The following is a 20,810-nucleotide window of genomic DNA, read 5'->3' as shown; positions in this document are numbered from 1 at the left end:
GAGATGTGTTGCAAAAAGTTACTTGAACTATTCTGGCAGTGTAAATAAACTCCTCTTGGTTAAGTCTCTATTTGGGAACCTTCCATTGCACAAAACAGCACTGTAGTTTGAGATGAATCCAGCAGGTGTTAATAATACATAATCAAGGTTAGTTTGTTTGGCTGGTTGTCTTTTCTTTTAGCCTAGGCCTGATTCAAAGAGCAGAAGAGCCAGTTCTGGCTATAGAATTGTACTTGTAGAAAGTTATCTTGTTTTATTTTAACGTTACCCAGAGTAGATGGATGAGTTGGTGGATGAGCTGCAGGAAGAGCTGTGGGATGAGGTGCAACAGGAGGGTGCTGTACTGCTCCAGGTCCCTGCCCCGTAGTTGCATTCCCTCCTCCTTGTGACATGCTGCTCTGCGACTCGTTGATGGTGGCATTGTTACTTGTGCAAGAAGCCCCACCTCCAGCATCTGAATCTTCAATATTTCCACCGCTGTTACAGCCAGCTCCACAACCTTTCCTTAGTCTGAAAACATAATGCAATTGACATTAAGTCAGGCCACCTGAACATCAGGATTCTAAAAGAAAAAAAAGTGCTTTATGATGACAAGCAAAAGGCTTTACTCAGCACAATCTGTAGAGACAATTTTATCTGATTTTAGGGAATATTATTTTCTCAGAATAGGCTTTGTAAGTATAAGCGTTGCTTTCTAGGAGATTGCCATTTTCTTCATGACAGCCATTCAAGTAACAGTTATGATAAGCCAAGAGTTTAGATAAAATAGCTTTTTAAAAAAGCCAACTCTGAAGTGATAAAATTCTAAATATAAAATGCTGGAAGAACATCTTGGTTATTTTATATTAGTTTAGTAAATTTATGCTCTTTAACATACCACTCATACATGCAGTCTTACACTGCAAAAGTCTTTTGTCTATTTAGATGAGCAGGAAAACAACGTTTATTGTTGCTGATTTTTGTTTTAGTTTATTTGGTTTCTTGTTACTTTCAAACAACTGTGAGAATGTCCCTGAAACACATATTGCAATTATTTGAATCATGAAGTCTTGTGTGACTTTTGAACATTCAGATGACAGGTTAGCCAACATCTTCGATGTATATGGCTTTTCACCATGTTGTTTGCACTAGTAAACCTCTGATGAACACAGAACACAGCATATTCCTTCTTCCTTTCAATTGCTACTTTTTACTCTTACTTTCTTTCTGTCCCACTCAAAATACACCAAGAAATCACTTCCAATTTTATTTGCCCCTGCGATCCAGAAAAGCTTGGATCCAAACACTGTTCTGTGTTACTCTTTCACCTGTTGCTCTATCCACAGAGAGAGAAGCAGATGGTGATAGAAGACATACACCTCAGACTGTAAGAAATATGGCACATTCCAGGGTGAAGGAGCATGTTCTGTTTTGATGTGCTGTAGATGTCTAAGTGTAAATATGACCATCAGAACAGCATCAGGACTGTTGCCACTGTTGCTTTTGCAGCCACTGTCGTAGGGGGCCAGAAGTCAAGTAAAATTTCTTATGGCCTATGAAACGCATCACAGCAAGAGTTTGTATTGGGCTACCAGGAGGTGAATGGGAAGTAAATTACATTATTACTAGTTACTTGTTCTAGCTCTGACACAGGATATTTATAAGCATTCACACAATTTTGAACAGTAACTAAAGCTTGAATTACTACATATAGGCATACTCTAACACCATTAATATTGACACTTGCACACTGCATGTTTACCAGGCAGAAACTCTGCTTTTCTGATTAGACAGTAAAATTAACAGTACCAAAACAAAATTAACGTGAGTTGCATTGTCTCATTATCAGATCTGACATTAGAACTGTAGTTGTAATTCTTGCACCCAGACTTAGTCCTCTGTTTTGTTCCAAGCTGTCACTCAGTTTGTAGCTTAATTCTTGTATGCCTTGAAGATCAACTCCTTCTGCCAGGGTTAATCTTCAGGTTAATCTCCACTTATCATATTCTACAGATGTACTCGAAATAAAAGTCAAAGCTTGCTTTTATGCAACCGAATACTATAAATTGTGCCCTGCTGGCATGTATGAGACTAGTGAATGACATATGGCGTCGTGAATACGTAATGAGAACTCACCATTTTTCCTCAACTCACCTGTGCCATGTAGACACTATGAAGTTTCTTATATTTCCTAAGCTGATTGCTCCCCCAAGAATCTCCTTAAGCTGTTCATGACTATCTGAATAGGAAGTAGTCAAAGGTGAGACATAGATGGGGTATCCAATTGGCTGGTCACAAGAAGAGTTGATCATATTCCTCAGAGCTTGTTTTGCATTTTGGATACTTCCTCTTTCTGGATTACGATTGCGCAGGAAGACAAGTTCCTGCTGTTGTCCTGCCCACAGGCCACGCACACACTCCTTATTCACCTGCAAAAGAAAAATGACAGAAGCCAAGTGAAAAGGCTGTGTCAAAGTGAAACAGGGACAGCATGAGCAGACTGCTCTGCCTTTTACAGGCTTCTACAAGTGTGCATGTAGAAAAACTACACTACAGAACTACAACCATTCATATTCACTAAAAGGCTGAACTGACAGACAGATTTCAAGTCAGGAACTGATTTCCCGATGAAATACTTCTATATGAGACGAAGCTGTCCCAGCAATGACAAGCCAGTAAAAGTAAGGTAATGATCTGAGTTAACATAACAGTTTAGTATAATCAAGATATACCACGACATACTGCCATTTTGAGGAATGTACACAGAGCTTACCTTAATGACCCTGAAACTGAGATAGCGCTTATTCAGCATAATGATTTTATATTCGTTGGTGCCATCATCCATCACGTGACGCAGGGCAAGTAGGGAGGGAGAATTGGAAAGAACGGCACTCCGCCAAGCAGGGTCCCCTTCATGTGCTATAACTAGATTTTCTTCATGGGTTGTTATGGCTTCATAGAGGACAGAAGGATCATCATATTCATCTGGAGAAGTGAAGTGATCCTGTTTCCAAGAACATGTTTGGTAAAGTATGATTGACATTTCAGATGTAACTACGTATAAAAAGAAAACATCTCACACCTCAAAGGTTTGTTTCCTATAACTTAAAAACAGTGATTGAAAAGAGCTGCCTATTACTTACTCAAGTAATTTTTTTTTTTTTTTTAAGTTCAGTTTTACACTGGATTTATAGACTCACAGAATGATTTGGGGGTAGAAGGGACCTTAAAGATCACCCAGTTCCAACCCGCCTGCCATGGGCAGGGACACCTCCCACTAGACCAGGTTGCTCAAAGGTCTACCCAGTATGGCCTTTTAACATCCAGACACCGGACATCCACAAATTCTCTGGACAACCTATTCTATTTTATATTACATATATTCATATTGAAACCAAAATGGTTTTGCAGGCAGCCTTTTTGCTTACTCATAAGTATTCAACTGCAAAACTCACCAAGGTAAAGCACTATTAAGACTTATATGAAAATAGCTACAGGAAGAAACACGGTGAAGTTTTATCTGTATTTTCTATTAAAAAGTTCATACTAATTCTTAATGACAGACTATTTCAGCAACAGATACTATCACACGACTTGTATTACTGACAGTCAAGTAAAACCACAAAATTTGCAAGTTCAATTCAGTATTCAGTCATGTTACTCAGATAAAAATGGAGGGGCTAATAGCTAAATTCCCAACCCTGCCCGAAGCCTCAATATGGTATTACACTGCAAGTGAACAAAATCCCATCATAGATTAATAAAATGATATTCAGAAGAGTCGTTTTTGTTCTTCAATGTTTGTATATTTCTCATTTTATTTTGTGACCTAAGCCCGTTCTGAACAGTACCCCAAATATACTGAGAACATTTCTGAATTGTTCCAGGTGTACTTCTGCAGCCTTCGACCAAGATTTTGTAATTATTCCATTTTGCTGCATGTAGTTTTAACACTTATATGCGTTCTGTTAAATTCAAGGGGTTCCTCGTGTTATGTGAAAGAGTTGAATCAATCACTGCTAACTTTGGGAGACTTTGAGAATGTGAAATTAAGGCAAAAACTCCAACTCCAATTACTATTTAAAAAGCACAGTTAATATTTACCTGGTTGCTATAACTTTCAAGCCTTGTTCTTCTAGAGTACCAACGCTTCCCCACACACACACCTCCAAGAACTTTTTGCTCAAGTTTCTTGTACTTGTTAACCTTAGTTAACAGACTTACTAGATTGAATTCAGGACTGTTCAACTTCACTCTCACTTACTAAAAGACCAACCCCAATTTCAGCTTATTGAAATGCAAGCTGTTTCTTCTCACCTGAAACTTCACTTACAGAATGAATGAATAACACTAAAGAGCCTGTTATTATAACACTTCAAAGTAGAATTAAAAGCACAACTCTCATTGGACAGCTAAAGAGGGCTATGCAGCTTTGAATAGCATGATAACCTTGTAAGCCAGATACATATTTGTGGGGAGGGGAAGAGGGAGGGAAAATAGATAGATTGTTCATAACAGAATTATCTCTAGACAGATATGAAGCAAGGTATGAAATATTCTCTGATCTACATTTGACGTAATTTTCAAGCTCTGAGCATAAACTGCATTCCCTTTTTCTCTATATCACTTTCCGGATGAGCTGTAATAAAACAAAGGACAATATGGGATGTTTACTCATTTTCAATTGTCTGCTTCTGTAACATGCACTTCTATTTTCCTTTTTTTTTTTTTTAGATTTTTATTTTTTTCCCTTTACTTTCCCTGGAAACTTTAATCTGATGTCTCAGTGGTAAGGTGTGATGATACAAGACTAAGTGTGCTGGCTGTCTTTATATACAGCACTACCTCCACCTACATATCTTTAGACAATTTTTTGGGGAAAATGGTCATCCAAGCCCATCAATAAGAGCTGAGTGCCGTGAGTATCTCTCTCAACATTTTACCTTTAAAAGAGAGAATATACAGAAATAAAAAAGAGCTGGAGAAAGTTTCCTGGCAAATCTCTCACCTGATGTAGTTTAAGTGACATTCGTATTCCAGGAACTACTACTTTCCTCAGCAATTCCATGTCAGCAAAGATCCATTCATCTCTAATTGATGATATACGAAAGTCGCCCTTAAATAGGGCATGTAGGCCATACAAGAAGGATTCCAGATTACTGTTGAGAGAAAGAGAAAAACTAGCCCAAATATTAACACAAATACTAACATTTCCACAATTATCATTGACAAGAGCACAAAATTCTAAGCTGTACAGAAAGACACACAATTCTTCTCTATAGAGAAAAGAGAAGACCGGAGGAAGATGGAACATATGCATAAACATATGTGTAAACAAAGCCTGGACATGAGGTGTCTATGTACACTAAACGTGATGAAACCGTATATGCAGACTATTTATATGAACTAAAGTAAATAAACTCTGAAAAATGCCTGATTTTATTCTGGAGATCATTAAAAGAAAACTTTTCAGGGAGTATACCATAGTGAACCAATCAAAGAGGACATGGAGATGTAGCTTCACTTGTGGATGGTTTTAGCACTGAATACAAGTTTCGGTAGCTTCTTCATTCTCAGTGAGATCATTTCCTTTCATGAAGCTGACAGAGTGAAAAATCAAATGCTCCAAAAATCCTTGTGACTGTACCTGCAAGACCTTCATGAGGCAATTCGCTGGTACTTAAAAGAAACAGTAAACTATTTCCATGAAAGTGAAGTAAAATAGTGGTTATTTTTGTTTGTTTGAAGTCAGTATCCAGCTAACCAGTAGCTTCCACATCTGATTGTGCCTATTTATTTTGTTTAAAAACCATCACCTTGCAGTTTCATGAAACACACAGCTATATTTACATTGGCTTTCTAAAGCAAGTTGAAACTGTCATTCTACAAGACAGAGGTTTCCACATGAGATGAGGAGATGAGAGAGCTGAGCTGAAGGAGATTTGTACAAAATTGTTCACTACAGAGCCACCTAAAACATGAAGCTTATCACAGTAGTCTGCTTTAAGTTCCATCAAGATGTGTGTGTTCTTCATTTTAACAAGCCATCCTCTTCTCCTTATTTACAAATAGGGTACACACTTGGAGTGGCAAAAAGGAGCATACTTTCAGAACTCAATTGGTTTGAGTTTTTCCATCAGATATTACTGGTGCTTGCCCACACCAGAACTCTCACCTTTCATCAGTTCTATAGAACAAAATGCTTGAATTCAAGTTCCCCCTTTTGCAGTTCTTCGATTATGTTTTGCTGGCTGTTAGAATGAAGACAGTCTATGTAGCATATCTGTCCAGCTTAAGGAAGGATGAAATTATATTTTATTTTCTTTCATGAAGAGGTATTTATCCAAATCTAACCTAGGAATCCAGAGTGATTTTGAGAAAGGCAAGTTTAGAAAAAGATTTTATTACCTAGACATATGATGCGAAGCTGTTCCCAGTGCTCTCCGCCCCAGAACACACAGTCCGTAACAGAGCGTAACAAGGGGTGAATCTTTACTTGAATCCAGTGGCTTGCAGTAAGGAGGGGAAAAAAAAGAGGGTGAATGGAGTGAAAGAATTGCCATAGAACTGTTCTGCCTGAAGGAATAGAAAGCCACACAGAAATTTATCTATGTGCATGTACCTACCCCACCGATCACTCTTACTCAGATTTTAATTAGGAATTCTTTTTAAAAAAGTTGCAAATACTCTGCATATTTGCAAAGGCAGACACCCATACTATATCTGAAAAAAGAAACAGTAAGCTGAACAGATGTAAGCAACTTTTCTCATGGATACTGTGTACGTTGTATGAAAACCTGTTGATTAGCGTGATTATGGCATTAAGACAAAATATTTTTAGTGAATAACGTGGATTCTCATTTAGTGGTTGGGAGTATATGATTCTGAGTTAATCGAAAGTTTCCCCAGACTACACGTTATTCAGGGAGACACTCACCCTTAGCCCAAAGCCATTTATTTGTAGCTCTGTAAGGTATATACTGACCTACAGAACAGTAGCCTGCATCTAAAAGATTAAACCTGATTTTCAATACCTACACAAAATGCTTCACAAGATAATCACTTAATAGAAGGAAAAGACTTCCTTTGGCTTTCTTTAAAATGGGCTACTTAATCTGCTCACTTCAAAAGTAAAGCTCAACTCTGAAACCTCTGGCAGATCATTCAACAAGTGAAATCAAATTACATTCCTGTCCTTTAATCTCAAGCAATTCTTGCTCATTCTCAAATGCAATGCTACTTAAACGTTACATACAGCTTTTTGTAGAGTCAAAGAGTTCTTCTACTGACATACTAGTGTCCTTATTTAAAAGGTGGGAAGATTTGGAGAGAGGAAAAGAATTGGATATGGGATGATCGTTCACAAGCCAACAGTTCCAGTGGGTCAAAGTAGAGTTATAATACGAATGCTAATAAAGTAGTAGTTCATCTTATAATCTGGTGACAGGTTTCTATTTTAGGGTTATTTTAGAAACATTGGCATCTAAACACCCAACATCATTTCTACAAACACCTTTCTCTATTCAGATAAATGGCTGAGCAAGTTTCAACTGATTCAGTTGACCTAGTAACTATAAATGGCATTAGTGGACATAACTTCTGTAAGCAGTATACGGTGTAGTTTAAATTCAAATCTCAAGAGCAGATGATCAAAAACAATAACCCATATACTGATGTTTCAATGATATATTCATTACTTCAATTTTGCATATATATAAAACAGTAAGTCAAGCCAACAAGGAAAAAAAAAGAGAATCCTCGAATAGCAAACACCTTTCCTCACATATTCATACCTACCTTTTCTCTTCGAGAGCAGCAGTATTCTATCCAGTTCAAATAAATCATACAGAAACTCTCTCTTGAGATCCCTGCTAGACGATGGTCATAATCCTCATCAATATTGGGGTTAAATGTTGGGTCTACGTCAACGTAATTGCGGTCTGTGCACAACCGCAGTCCTTCCTGCATTGTCTCATTAGCTAACCATTCCTCTAACTTGGGGGAAGTTGTGACATAATAGATGATTCCCTGAAACAGTAATAAAAAAAATACATGAGTAAGTATTGCAATAAAAAAATTAATCTCTAATTTTTTCAACTCATTCATTCATTTCCTTGATAACAAACAAAAATGACACAATAGTGTTTATTTAGCTCACGGATGCAACAAATTTGGTGGCACAGAAAACACAATACACGTTTGTATACATGCTTATTTTTCAGAGACTATCAAGAGTTCGAAAACATGCACAAGGGAATAAGGAAAAATGGATTGGACAGGGCTCACTAATTTTGAAGAAAAACAAGTAAACTGGTGTTTTTATTTAGTGAACATTGACGCTTAGATAGTAAATTTCAAAATAACTCATATTAAAGACAAGTCAATACATTTCTATGTGGAGGAAAAAAGCACTTGTGTGTATGTGCCTTGGAAATATTCCAACATGAATTTTTTCAGCTCTGAAAGAGTAGCTTACAACAGATCATGAGTAGTAGGTAAACAGATTATGTGAGGTCTACAGAAAAAAATCTGCGGATGTAATAGGACTTTTTTTAAACAGAAAACCCACAAAGATGGCTATGGGCAGCTTTTGAACACTGAAGTTGCTTGGCTTTCTCTAAGAGAAACATACCAGTTACTTATCTTTTCATTTACACCACAGCTATTGCATTTGAGTAATAGCCTTTCAGTTTCTACTCGAGCCTCAGCTAGAAATAGCATCTTCTTTGTCCAAGACTACATGGTCATTTTCCTACTCATACACCCAAATATCAAGTAATTATCAGTACAGTAAACTCTGTCCTTTGATTAAGCTGTTTATACTACTATAACTTGTATCAGATTCTATGATCCTCTCACAAAAACTATTAGAAGTTCAAGGCATTAAAGAGCTCCTGGCTGTAATGCTGCCTACCTCCCCCCAAGTTTGTACTAAACTGAATTATACCTTCACGTAGTAAGTGGTGAGAATTTTCCGGAGATCAAAGACTTGAAGCATAGAAGCTGCACTGTTGTCAGTGATACTATAACCCTCCAGAACATACTTTGTCACAAGCACTTCCCAAGCCAGCCAACGTTGCCCAAAGGCAGCATTAAAGGAAAGCATGTGAGGAAGGTGGCCAGGTTCACAGCAACAGAAACCTTCGTCTTCTTCTACACCTTCAGTGATAGCCTCTACTTCTCTTTGCTGACAATAAGTTCCTTAGGAGAAACCAGAAAAAAAAAATGAAAGAAAGTTAAAAACTTTATACAATTGTTTTAATGTTGACTTCTATTTAAAAGTGTTTAGAACCAAAACAGTCTCCAATTATGTTTCTGTAACAACAGGTCAACTCCCTGCCAATGAACAAGAGGTGGAATAGCATATTCTATTTAGGTCGCACAATGAATGAATTATCATCGCCACTGCACTAAAATTGAAGAAGATGTAGCATCAACTCTGTTAGAGGGAGCTAGTTTTCCTCACAAGTGGTGGGAGGCATGAAGAGACCCTGAAGATCATTTTCAAAGCCATTAATTCACAGGATGGAACCAAAAATAACTAAAGTTTCCAGAGCAGAAGGCTACTTTGTGGCATAGACAGTTAAGTATGTGTAACACACTCACCTCTGAATTCAAGCCCTCTGAGCTGGAAGGTGACCAAGCCATTTCCTATCTCTATAAGGTGTACTAGTGCATTGAGGTAGTCAGAGGCTAGGATGAAGCAGTCCCCAGTACTGTAGTTTCCCCACCGACCCAATAACAAGTCTCCACATAGGCTGTGCTGAAGGGAACGGGTTAAGTGTTCATAGAAGATTGAATTCAGGTTGTTATCATCTGAGCCTGCAGAAAGATTCATTGGAGTTATCATTTAAATGTTCAGAAAAATCTCAAGTTTGATGGTCAATTATCAATTCACTTCACGTGCTACGTTTTTCTTAACACAAGTCATCAACTTCCTGTTCCTCCTCACCCTGCCAATTTTTGCGTGACAACTACTTCAAATTAACATCAAGTGAAGCTTAAGATTTTTGACCAACATTTTTTCCTTCTTACTCCTCCATTTTCCAAATTATTATTTCAGTTTCACTCATGCATTTTCCATCAATCTATTCCATATAATAATGTTCAAAAGCAAATGAGCACAGAAGCTGCTCCATAATGACTTTTGTAGAGATCCATCACCATGACATTGAGACACTCTCAAATAATGTTTGGCTTTTTAGTTACTTAAGAATAAAAAAGTTAATGCACACCATGATTATAAATGAAGGAGAAGTAAAGCAGAGACACACAAAGGTAGTGGGGAAACAGGGAAAGTGTACAGGAAAGTAAAGAATAAAGCAAGGAGAGATGATGGAGGAGAAAGTAACAGGAGACAACAGAATGGTTTTGGAGAAGAATCACGTGGCAAATCGAACCTAATTCCTATAAAAGTCATCTATATCTTCGTTCCTCATGAACAAGAGAGAGAAACTGTGTGGTGTATATATATAATAATTAAATAAAAAAATGACAAGGAAGGTTACCTGGATTTCGATCAAGCTGTGAAGCCAGCCTTGTATTTGAATGATCCACACGCTTTGTGCTGAAATAAAATGAAAATTGCGCTTTACAATACTGTAATTTTGATGTTTAAAAAAAACTTAAAATTGCATCTCTCTGAGCACAAGTTACCTACGAAGCTAAAGTAGATACTGATCAGCTTCTACACTATTTCAGAAACAAGTTCATTCAAAACATTCAGTGCTCTAAAACAATTTTCTTTGGGGAAAATAGCAGCTCTTGAAGATGAACACTTATTTTGACACAGTTCCAGGTTTAAAAACAAAGGACACAAACTTTAAAGGTCTTATTTCACCTACTTGTAGTCTCTCTCCCAGAATTTGACAGGTCTGGCATAAGAAGTGATAAATATTGCACTTCCCAGGAAAGGATTCAGTGGAGTAGAGAAGAAAGCTGACACAGCTGCTTGGACAAACAACATTGCAGAATCTGTAGAATAAAGATTAAGGAAGGCAAAGGAGCAAAAACTTTTTTCAAGCTTCTATAATAGTACATTAAGTATACAGCAACACCAAGTAAAAGCAAAACAATCTCCAAAAATTTTTGTGCAGCAACATTTTTACAATCTCCAGCTATAGATGGCGTTATTCTTGCTTTTACAAACAGAAATAGATGACAGTTTGGCATTGGACATGCTGGTAATTTTCTGAAAATACTACAAACAATACTAACTTAATATTCCATTCAAACCAGTCTACGCAAGCAATACTCAAAATCCCAAATCATATAGCTAGTGACTCTTGAAAAAGGGAAATGACTGTCAGAAGAAAAGCTGTCACTTTCAGAATGAAATAACTCCTGCTTTACATTTCTTTTATGTTAGAATTCTGTTCCTGCTTTATCTGCTAGTGTAAAACTCTCATCATTGCAGCAAGGTAGAAAGCATGTACAGTTTCTCATTAATGCTCATCGGATAAGCCTGCTCATTCAGTAGATATAGCCCATAATACATAGCCATTATAATGCAACATTCAGAATTTGTAAGACATGACTTCACAAAAAGTCGGCATTTTTAAAGGATACGTGGCACAGCAAAGGGCTGGGCAAAAGCATGGAAGGCAGATCCCCATGTGATCTGCCAGGGAGCAATGTAGGTATATACAAATCTCAACTTATAAAAGAGTTCCCAAAGCTGTGGAAAAGAAATAGAAGAAAAGTAAGTAATTTTGCTAAAAATCAACGTGCTTTGTAGTACAGCAATATATCCTGAGTTTACTTGTTCCCCTAGAGTTGTTTCTGGTCTAGGTCTACCAGGTCTATCCTACTTACAAAAAGGATGCAATGAGAAAGCAAGTGACACAATATGCGCTACATTGTTCTACTAACAGAAACTCGTGAGATTTTTAGAAAGATGCATATGCTGTATCAAGCCAACATAAATGCTTTGAGAAGTCTTAAAGATCTTATAGCATGTTGATTAAAGTGCCAACAGGACTATGGATCTGGATTGGATCAGTTATCAGTTAAGAGCATAGCCAGTTTTCCCTTTAGGATGATCAGAAACAGAGAGTTAGTTACCTTGCTGAAGAGTATGGACATGAAGAAGAGATCTAGCAGCATGGTCTCAGTAAAACTTTTGTAATCAAAAGTAAAGAAGAGCACTGTGAAAATAACAGTGACATACTGGCACGTTGGGCTACTGAATGATGAACGCAGTAACTTCAAGCCAGCTATTGTGATCATTAAAGCACCCAACCTGTAAAGGAAATTCACAAGAAACATTTATTTATCTGCTGTCTGAAGGGGTTTATAGACCACCTAAATTGTTGCTGTCTTACAATGCCAATCTCTTCAAACTCAAGGTTTAGGCTTTCAAGGTTTAGACTTGGATTTGCTTTTGTTCATTTGTCTTGCATGGTGGTGCCTGTATTTGTTTTATTTATTCTTTATAGACAATTTCAGACTTTTTTTGAAGAAGTTACTATCCAAGCCTCTTTATCAGCATTCTCAAGCCAATTTAGGTTCAGATGATTAACATCATTTGAAAAAGTCCTGCTAAAGAAAATCAAAGGTGAAATATCCCTGTACTCTGAACATAAGGCCTTAAATTTAGGTCATCAATATAAAGATGCAAAAATGCTGGAATTGCTCTAGATTAATCAGCAAGAGAATGTTACTGAATACTGGATTACTTCCAACACAACTATACTGATTTAACTTATACTGGGAGAAACACAACAGTGATTCCTCCTCCACCTCCCAGAGCTACTGACAGATCAGATGGTTATAAAAACAACATTATGTAAATGGCAATATTCTTACCAAAGCCCTGTAGAGTGACAAAAGTAATTAACCTAATGCAAGAACTTAATAGACCAGGGATTAAACTAAAAACAAAGCAATAAAGACCACCACCGCCACACATACCTAAAAAAATTGGTTTAGTTTTAAGGTGTGTGTTCCCCTATAGTACTTCCATTTTAAATCAACAGAACTTCAAATCAAAAGAGGCCACCTGGTCACTGTTCTTGGATACAAAAACCACAGGGCCTATTATTGAACTCACTTTGCTGAGACAGTCAGATACACTGCTTGAGGAATTATAATCAAGTCTCAATTTAAGAGGCAGTGTGCAGTTCCATCTGGCTAGAAATTGCATTAAGGGGCTGGAAGGTCTTGGGAATTTCATGATGAGTGTAGAAAGCTGCACAGGGACGGCAAGCTGGCACACCAACTGATGGGATGTTAGACAAGTCTTGTGTTTACACTGGACAAAATACCTAAATGTATTGTCACTATCTTGAATTTGCAGTCTGTGTAGTTATATTGCAGACTCTCAAGATCAACACGGAAATTCTGATATCGCATCTCTAGATAGTTCTGCAATTTGCAATCTTTATTGTATACACTATGATTTTTTTTTATTGTACACACTATGATTTGAATAATTTCTTTGCATTGATTCCTAATTTAAAACTATAATACTCCATTCAGTTTAAGCCAGCAAGGTGACTCTGTTCTACATAAGCTCTCATATAAAGAAAAATTGTACTTATTCCTTGCTGTATTTAAGGCAATAGCATTACTATCTTGCTACGGAGTCCACAACTCACTATTTCCCACCACAGTAAACATACTCGGACTACTTGACAGCCTTTTCTACTTACTCAGTATCCAGTTTCTTTGGACTAGCAATATTCTTAGCGCTGCTACTAAGCTCATTGAGGACTATCAGTGGATAGATAACATTTTTCTCTACAAAAAGGAGCCAAATGTGAAGTTTCTCAAACCACATAACATGTGCAGCATCTATCAGGAAATTAAAAAGAAGAAATCAGATTGTCAAATCAAACTCAACAGAATCAAAACTCTTGATCCAAGTCATTTATGATTAAACTATGAAGAAAAAACCTATTCATTTAGATAGAGTACAACTTTACTGCTCAACCTGTGAACAGTACCAATAATAATCAGGTCTATGTCAAGCTCAAGTCTCCAACAGCATTAGTCATATCTAATCCTCTAAAGCACTTGAAAACTCAGTATCTTAAAGAAATACCTAGTGAACAAACACTCTAACTTAGCTAAAAATTATTTAAGGCAATCGTTATCACAAACTTTGAAACTTAAGATTTTGAAGACTGTGTGGAACTACTCTGAAATACTGTAAGCACTGTATCAAAGTGTATCAAAGCATGAGGAAAATATATTACATGATATTTTATATATCTTTGAACTGATGACGATCTGAGAAACTTAGACATAACTATATCATATGCCATGAAATACTCCACTAGAGTATATCAAATAATAAAGCAAAAATATGAAGTATATAAACCACTAATACAAGTTAAATCAGCTATAACTGAAAATTCAAGAATAGTATCATTAATGATACTTACTTCGGACTTCAAACTGATAGTATTCCTTGGTTTTCAGCAGTGGGTGAGAAAAGCAATGCCAAGGAAGTTGCTTTCGGAGTTGAGGCAGAACATAATGGGTCACAAAGCCTACCGTACCCACCAATGCATAGAGAACATAACTTAATATAGGCTAAACAAGAGAAGAATTGAACGAAATTTAGGTTTGTGTTTTATAAAAAAATAAAAATCTTACATTAATAACATAAGAGCTTTGAGCATTTTTTTCTCATTCCAAAATGATTCTGACACTAACTTATCTGAGACAGATTAAGAAAGAGGGCATTTTGTATGTTAGAGACTCAAAAATACAGAAGGAAAAAAAAACCACACACCTGAGAAAGGCAGGAAGATTTCAAACACACAAAAGTGAAATGTGACGATCTCCTGTCATGTACTTGGTACTTGTCACACTACATATTTAAAGACCATCTAAAACTAGTCAGGAGAATGATGCACACGAGTATTATATAGCATTAGAACATTTGTATGCAGAAAACACTGGCAGATTTGATGAAACACCTTACCTGTAAAACTGTAAATACTGTACTGACATGAATTGCAAAATAGAGTACACCGATGACTATACACACAATCAGGTCAGACTGCAATCTTTCACTCTGGAAAGTGAAAACAAAATTTTAGAGAACACCAACTTTGGTTTTTCTCTTCAGAATCTTAATCCTCACCAGCAAAAGCAGTGAAACCGATTAACGGATTTTCAAATGGTGCCAGTGTTAATTACTTCCACTGAAGTTATCAGAAATTTCACAAGGTAAATCTTATGGCCAAGCGCATTAGTTCAAGGAAGTTAATAACCACAAAGACACCTACTCAAAGTAGGACAAGAGAAGTTAATATACACAGTATCTTCTCTCCCTCTCATTCTGGACCATGAAGGGGTGTAAGGATCCCCTCTACAGCACTAAAGAAAGAGCTGGAAGTGCTAACCAAATTTCCCATTTATGATCTATGAATTGCTACGGAGCAATTAAGAACTCTGGAAGACAGCTGCCTAGACAAAGCCAAGTATCTGGTGGAAAAACAATAATACTCTCTCTCTTTTCCCCCCTCTCCTCTACAGAAGGAGGAAGGATAGCTTTAAAATGACCCTGAGGAATGAGTTTGAATTTTCTGTTGTCCTTAAGAGAGGAAACTGTTTGTTGGGAATGGGAAGAAAACAACAAACCGATTAGTGCCAGACTGAGTCACAAGAGGGCGATACATACTCAGGGTCACTTGAAGTCAGAATCTTCCTAGTTTAGACCTGTTCCCCCTCTAAACACAGCATTAATATTTTCATACCAGGAAAGCATTACGGGATTAACTGCTCTAAAACTGGCAAAATAAGTTACATGCAGCAGTTACTGCTTCAAGATCCAAATTCTTGGCACATAGCTTATTTTTCCAAAGACAAGAAGTCCTGATTTTTAAAAACACTGAAAGAAAGAATACATCATGATCATCCTTCAGCCCTCACACTCTCCAAGCAACTAAGATATAGTTTGAGAGTTAGAGCTCCTAAGGTCTATCTCTCCGAGTAACGGTAAAAAGACTGCAGTTTCTCTACTTTAAATGTCTACTTGCAGTTGCTATACATTAGATCCTGTTGTGCTTGCCTGCTGTATGAGGAGAAGCCTGTCTATGCAGTTACTCCCCTAGAGACAGGATCCATGCAAGGTTAAACAACCATTTGACATTTCTTTGTATAATTGAATTTCCTATATCTTTTACTTACTATCCCATTGCATGAAAAAGAATAATGTGCTGAAGTAAATGGAAGAGGTTACATCTGCTCTTTAAAAGCCTTTCCACCATTTTATATTTTTGCCCTTCTGGAACACAAACACACAGCTTTTGCTCACAATTACTAGAAATACTGAGGTACTATACTATTACTCCCGTTAATCTTTCCCAGGGCACTACCACAAAAAAAAAGCGAGTACCTCTTGTTATTGACATGAGCTAGAAGAAAATTCAGTGATCCTTCACTGAATGTAATACTAGGGAATTCCAGTTGTTCCATGTCTCCATCTTAATAACTTAAATTGCACTATAAACATATTCTTAGTATAGTATATTGGTTCATTTGCAGATTTAAAAGAAGTGTCGCTTTTATAGGTAGCACTAAAATTGCACAACAGTGCACAAGAAGTTCTGCTTACGGAGGTTTACCTTTGAAGTGAACAAGGTTTAATAACTAGATGCATGCATTTTTAGACTATGAAATCGACCCAGTACAATTCCTTAGGCTGGGTGAGCTGCTGCCTGTCAAAGCAGGCATACAGTTGCAGTTTCTCTCTCAAATGCTAAATTTTTATTAAAAAACATTACAACTGATTCCATTCTTGAAGATTTTCTCTCCAGTAGAGTATACTGCATTTTCTTGCATAAAGTTCATGGGTTGCCCTTCTAAAATCTCAGCTCAGGAGTGCAGGCTTGTACATGCATGAATTCACGTAGAAGTAATACAGAAGGAACTTGACCCCCTAGCACAGCATGGACTAGGAGTCCCTTTTCTGTTTTTCTTTTATGTGCAATAGCAACTTCTTTGATGTGGGAGCACCACCCTCCCTACCAAGGAGGGTGAACCCCTCCCATAATATAAAATGGGTTTCTTTCCCTTGATACAGATTATCTGATATCTTCCAGAAATATCTAATATTTTATCTAGAAATAACTAATATTTTCAAGAAATTATTATTAATGGGTTGTGGGTTATGTGAGAAAGATATATACTGCACTTAAAATTCTTAAAACTACTGAGACTTGAATATTTTATTTGTGCTCTGATATCCAATCCTAACCAACACCATGATAACTGACAAATGTAAGCCAAGTAAGATCCAGACTAATGCTATACTGATCAACATAAGTAAAGGCTTAGACAACAAAATAAAAGTCTACTTACCACAGAGTTTCTAAGCTTTTCAGGTAAAGGATCTTTCACTTCAGACAGAGGATCCTCAGGGTTTTTGTCTTCAGAATTAGGAAAAAATTTTGATTGCACTAAAGAGCTTAAAAAAGCAAAAAAGAACCCATTGAAAAGAAAGCATTGTTACTCTTTTAAAAATACATAAACCTTTAACAGAACTTCTGACTTTGCTTTATTGCAATAAAAAGCAATCCTAGCATATTAGTGCTTTCACATGGCTGAGCTAATTCACAAAGATGAGATCTCAGTTTTATAAAGAAATCAGTTCTCTGGTTGCACAATGGCCCCAGAGATAGAACTTAGATGAGTAGCCAGATCTTATTCAAACAGCAGTTTCTCCAGTACCAACAGGGGTGACTGGACAAATACTTAATTCATAAGCTGACATCACACTGCTCATGAAACTAAACTTCAGCATGCAACTGACAAAAAAAACCAACATACTCCAAAGTTTGAGCCTATTTGTCAACACCAATTGGAACAAAGAATTCCCTGATTTAACTCCAACAGGGAAAAAAAGTATTATCTGTGTTAGTCTGATTAATTCAGGAATTAGCCATGCTGACCAAACCATTACATTCTTAGCAGACCTTGCTGGTACTAAAAACCCCAAAAACTTGTACCTAAGTTTTCAGAAGACCATATGCAGCACTGCTAGCCATACCTATATGCTTCAGAGTCCCTTGCAATTATTTTTGCAAATAATTATTTATTTGATCCCCCCCATCTCCTTTCTGTATGAACATTCAGATAACAACCTGATCTCCCCATCCACAGAAAAAGCCCCTGACTATCTGCTCCAGACTGCTACTTTTCTATTTCATCCAGCATTATGGCTAAATTTAAATCCAAGTTCAAGCTCTGCCTGATCCAAATACGTGACAACTGAGCCTCTACTGGTTGTTCTATGGGAGGTGCTTTTCCTACTAGAACTACTTTGTTTTACATACATAATTAGTAATCCAATCAGAAGTACTCTCATCAATACTCCAACTCAGAAGAGCAATATGACCGTTTTCCCACCTTAGATTGGAACACTAATCACCAAAACAGATTCTTACTGTTTTGTATCCGAGATCAAATATGAATTAGTGCTTTGTGCACACATTCAATGGAAGAACACAGCAGTGAATTAAGTGAGAAAAGCACAGTTCAAAAAGTCCACATGTGGGCTTCAGCCTAAGCTAGTGCTTTCAGCACCTCTTTAATTACAGAATGGTTACAGGTTGTTCAGCACCAATGCAGCAGCAGAAAGATGGCAGCTGACTGGCGATTAAAGAAAATCGGACTTTGGCATATAAGTAACTCACCAGAAGTGACAAAGAAAGGCTGTACTTCAAAGGAGGAACCATGTGCAAACTGAGAATTTTTATTCAGTTACTGAACCAATACGCCACTTTTGATAATGCTGATGATTATCAGATTGGTATTTATCATCATAACTAGTATCTCTTTGATAATTGCTTCTTCCTTATGGAAAGGGCACAAACAGTTACTTACAAAAGCACAGAAGGGTCACTACTTTGTCTGCTGAGATGATATGATATTGCCACTAACAAACCACAAAATATGGAGAAGAGAACTGGAATATGCTGCCCATCCCAAGAATCCTGGAGACAAATGAAATATTAATAAAAATGAGATAAGGTATTTAACACTTATCTGCCATACAAGAGATATATATCACAAAAAGAGAACGGAAAAAAATAAACTACAATTCCACAAATACGAAACAAATTTCAGTCAAAAAATATTCAGTATTTACCTCTGCCTAACTACAGATCAGAAACTTTAACATAGTATACGCTCCTTAAGCCCACACCATCTCAATCATTTAATAGTCCTGAGTTTTCATAAACCTCATGAAGAAGTTCATGCATTCCTTGAGAGCGTAAGTCCTTAGAACTACATTTTCATCAATTATTCTGAAAAATCCCAGTGCTGTTTCTAAAGTTATTTTTTTCTAATGGGCTGAATGAAAATGAAACCAGTGTTCATATTTTATTTTCATAATCTGCACTGGATCTGCAAAGAGGAGAGAGCAATTCTTTGCTGAAGTTTGTCTTTAACAGATGTGTTTACAAATGGCTAATGAGACAAATGGACAAATTCACAGAAAGCTAATGATCTGTGGGTGATAGTATCACCGGAGTATTTCCTCTAACAACTTTTTACTACCTGCAGAGTGGAAAGGAACGAGGCCATGGCTAATTTGAAGGAGCACATGCTACAGTTAATTGTGAACTGAGATCATTTGATCACTGAAAGACCCAAAACTAACATAGAACCAACACCATACTGTTTCAAACAATGTCATTAAGGAAGGAAAGGCTATTTTTTTGTTTTGTTTTTTAGGTAGGCATACATCTTTTCTTTGACACTACAAACCATTTCCTGGCTTCCTTTCAAGTAAACATTAATTTGAAAATACCGTTTATGGTTTACACCACTGGAAAAAAAATATAAGTGAGCCCTCTTGAGAGGTTAACACATCAATACATGTAGAGTCTACAAGAAACAAGCCAGTTACGTGGCTGTTTTTCAAGAATCAACACAGAATATGAGGAGTTTTTGGCAAAAACCTAGCCTGTTAGCACACAAACAAGTCACGTCTTTTCATAGCAAACCTGCTTTGTTCCTACTTTCCATCTTTTCACTGACACCAGAACTAAGCATAAAATCCTACCAAGTCAGACTAATATTTCTAATTCACTTTCTGCATATATAAGAAAAAAGGAAGCAGAAAACAAAATCCAAGACTTTAACCTATGTTGTTTTTGTAATATCACTCACCTTCAGGGCACCATAGCACAGTCCATACAACAACGCTACTGCCACAATACTACAGATAAAACTGTAAAGTGCTGCAAGCAGGCTTGTGGTAGCTGAATATAAAAATATCAATAAGAATGTAATCAGGTTAGAATATAAAAGAGGTCAGCCCTCTAGTTCTAGCCCTCCTCTGAAATAAAGCACCCAAATCATAGCATGTATTCATAAGTATCTATATACATACAATACGGGAAAATATTTTTAAAAGAATGATTTATACAGCTTCATTTATCTCCTCATTTATTCAACAGCGTTATCATGGGAAAGGTTAACAGCTGCAAAAGAAGCCAATAAAGGAAGTATAATTTTCAACAGACTAACGAGGATAGTAATTCTCTCTCAGTAATCAATCAGAAGAACTTTAGCCTTTTAAAAAAAATACAGTAGTATTCCGTACATATAGGACAGGAATACAGATGGTACAATCACTAAGCTTTTTTTAACTAGCTCTTTAACCTGATGGCAGTTTCTAATGTAATGCTTTTGCTGCTAACGTGATAAAACACACTCACCATTGCCACCAAAGACATGAATATCCAGCTGTTCACAGAGATACATTACAAATGTATTCACCTGAGGCAGGAGACCAATGAAGAATACTATGGGGAAACATAGTGTAAACACTGTGGAAGAAAAAGATAGTTGAAAAAGTCATGAAG

The 20,810-nt window shown here is 36.8% G+C and overlaps 1 protein-coding gene across 13 annotated transcripts in view; it reads right to left on the bottom strand.

Annotated features, from left to right (window-relative positions):
- The window catches only part of PCNX1 (pecanex 1), an 89,248-nt gene that overhangs the window by 7,313 nt on the left and 61,125 nt on the right, over nucleotides 1-20,810 (bottom strand). For all 13 annotated transcript variants that reach the window (XR_013952331.1, XM_080595918.1, XM_080595916.1 and 10 more), the window contains 19 exons: nucleotides 20,664-20,774; nucleotides 20,113-20,204; nucleotides 18,820-18,929; nucleotides 17,296-17,401; nucleotides 14,912-15,004; nucleotides 14,367-14,517; nucleotides 13,632-13,773; nucleotides 12,043-12,220; nucleotides 11,548-11,656; nucleotides 10,824-10,953; nucleotides 10,488-10,546; nucleotides 9,586-9,801; nucleotides 8,927-9,180; nucleotides 7,777-8,007; nucleotides 6,388-6,488; nucleotides 4,988-5,138; nucleotides 2,753-2,983; nucleotides 2,134-2,408; nucleotides 269-510 (listed from right to left, as the gene is read on the bottom strand). Coding sequence is in view for 12 of the 13 variants with exons in the window: in XM_080595918.1 (XP_080452044.1) it covers nucleotides 269-510; nucleotides 2,134-2,408; nucleotides 2,753-2,983; nucleotides 4,988-5,138; nucleotides 6,388-6,488; nucleotides 7,777-8,007; nucleotides 8,927-9,180; nucleotides 9,586-9,801; nucleotides 10,488-10,546; nucleotides 10,824-10,953; nucleotides 11,548-11,656; nucleotides 12,043-12,220; nucleotides 13,632-13,773; nucleotides 14,367-14,517; nucleotides 14,912-15,004; nucleotides 17,296-17,401; nucleotides 18,820-18,929; nucleotides 20,113-20,204; nucleotides 20,664-20,774 (2,982 nt within the window). In the remaining variant the exon portion in view is untranslated. The remainder of the gene's footprint in view (nucleotides 1-268; nucleotides 511-2,133; nucleotides 2,409-2,752; nucleotides 2,984-4,987; nucleotides 5,139-6,387; nucleotides 6,489-7,776; nucleotides 8,008-8,926; nucleotides 9,181-9,585; nucleotides 9,802-10,487; nucleotides 10,547-10,823; nucleotides 10,954-11,547; nucleotides 11,657-12,042; nucleotides 12,221-13,631; nucleotides 13,774-14,366; nucleotides 14,518-14,911; nucleotides 15,005-17,295; nucleotides 17,402-18,819; nucleotides 18,930-20,112; nucleotides 20,205-20,663; nucleotides 20,775-20,810) is intronic.

The sequence above is a fragment of the Anser brachyrhynchus genome (assembly GCF_964034855.1).
Source record: "Anser brachyrhynchus genome assembly, chromosome: 5".
Classification (NCBI taxonomy): Eukaryota; Metazoa; Chordata; class Aves; order Anseriformes; family Anatidae; genus Anser; species Anser brachyrhynchus.
The sequence above is the reverse complement of the archived record's forward strand: the minus strand, read 5'-3'. Positions and strand labels throughout refer to the sequence as shown.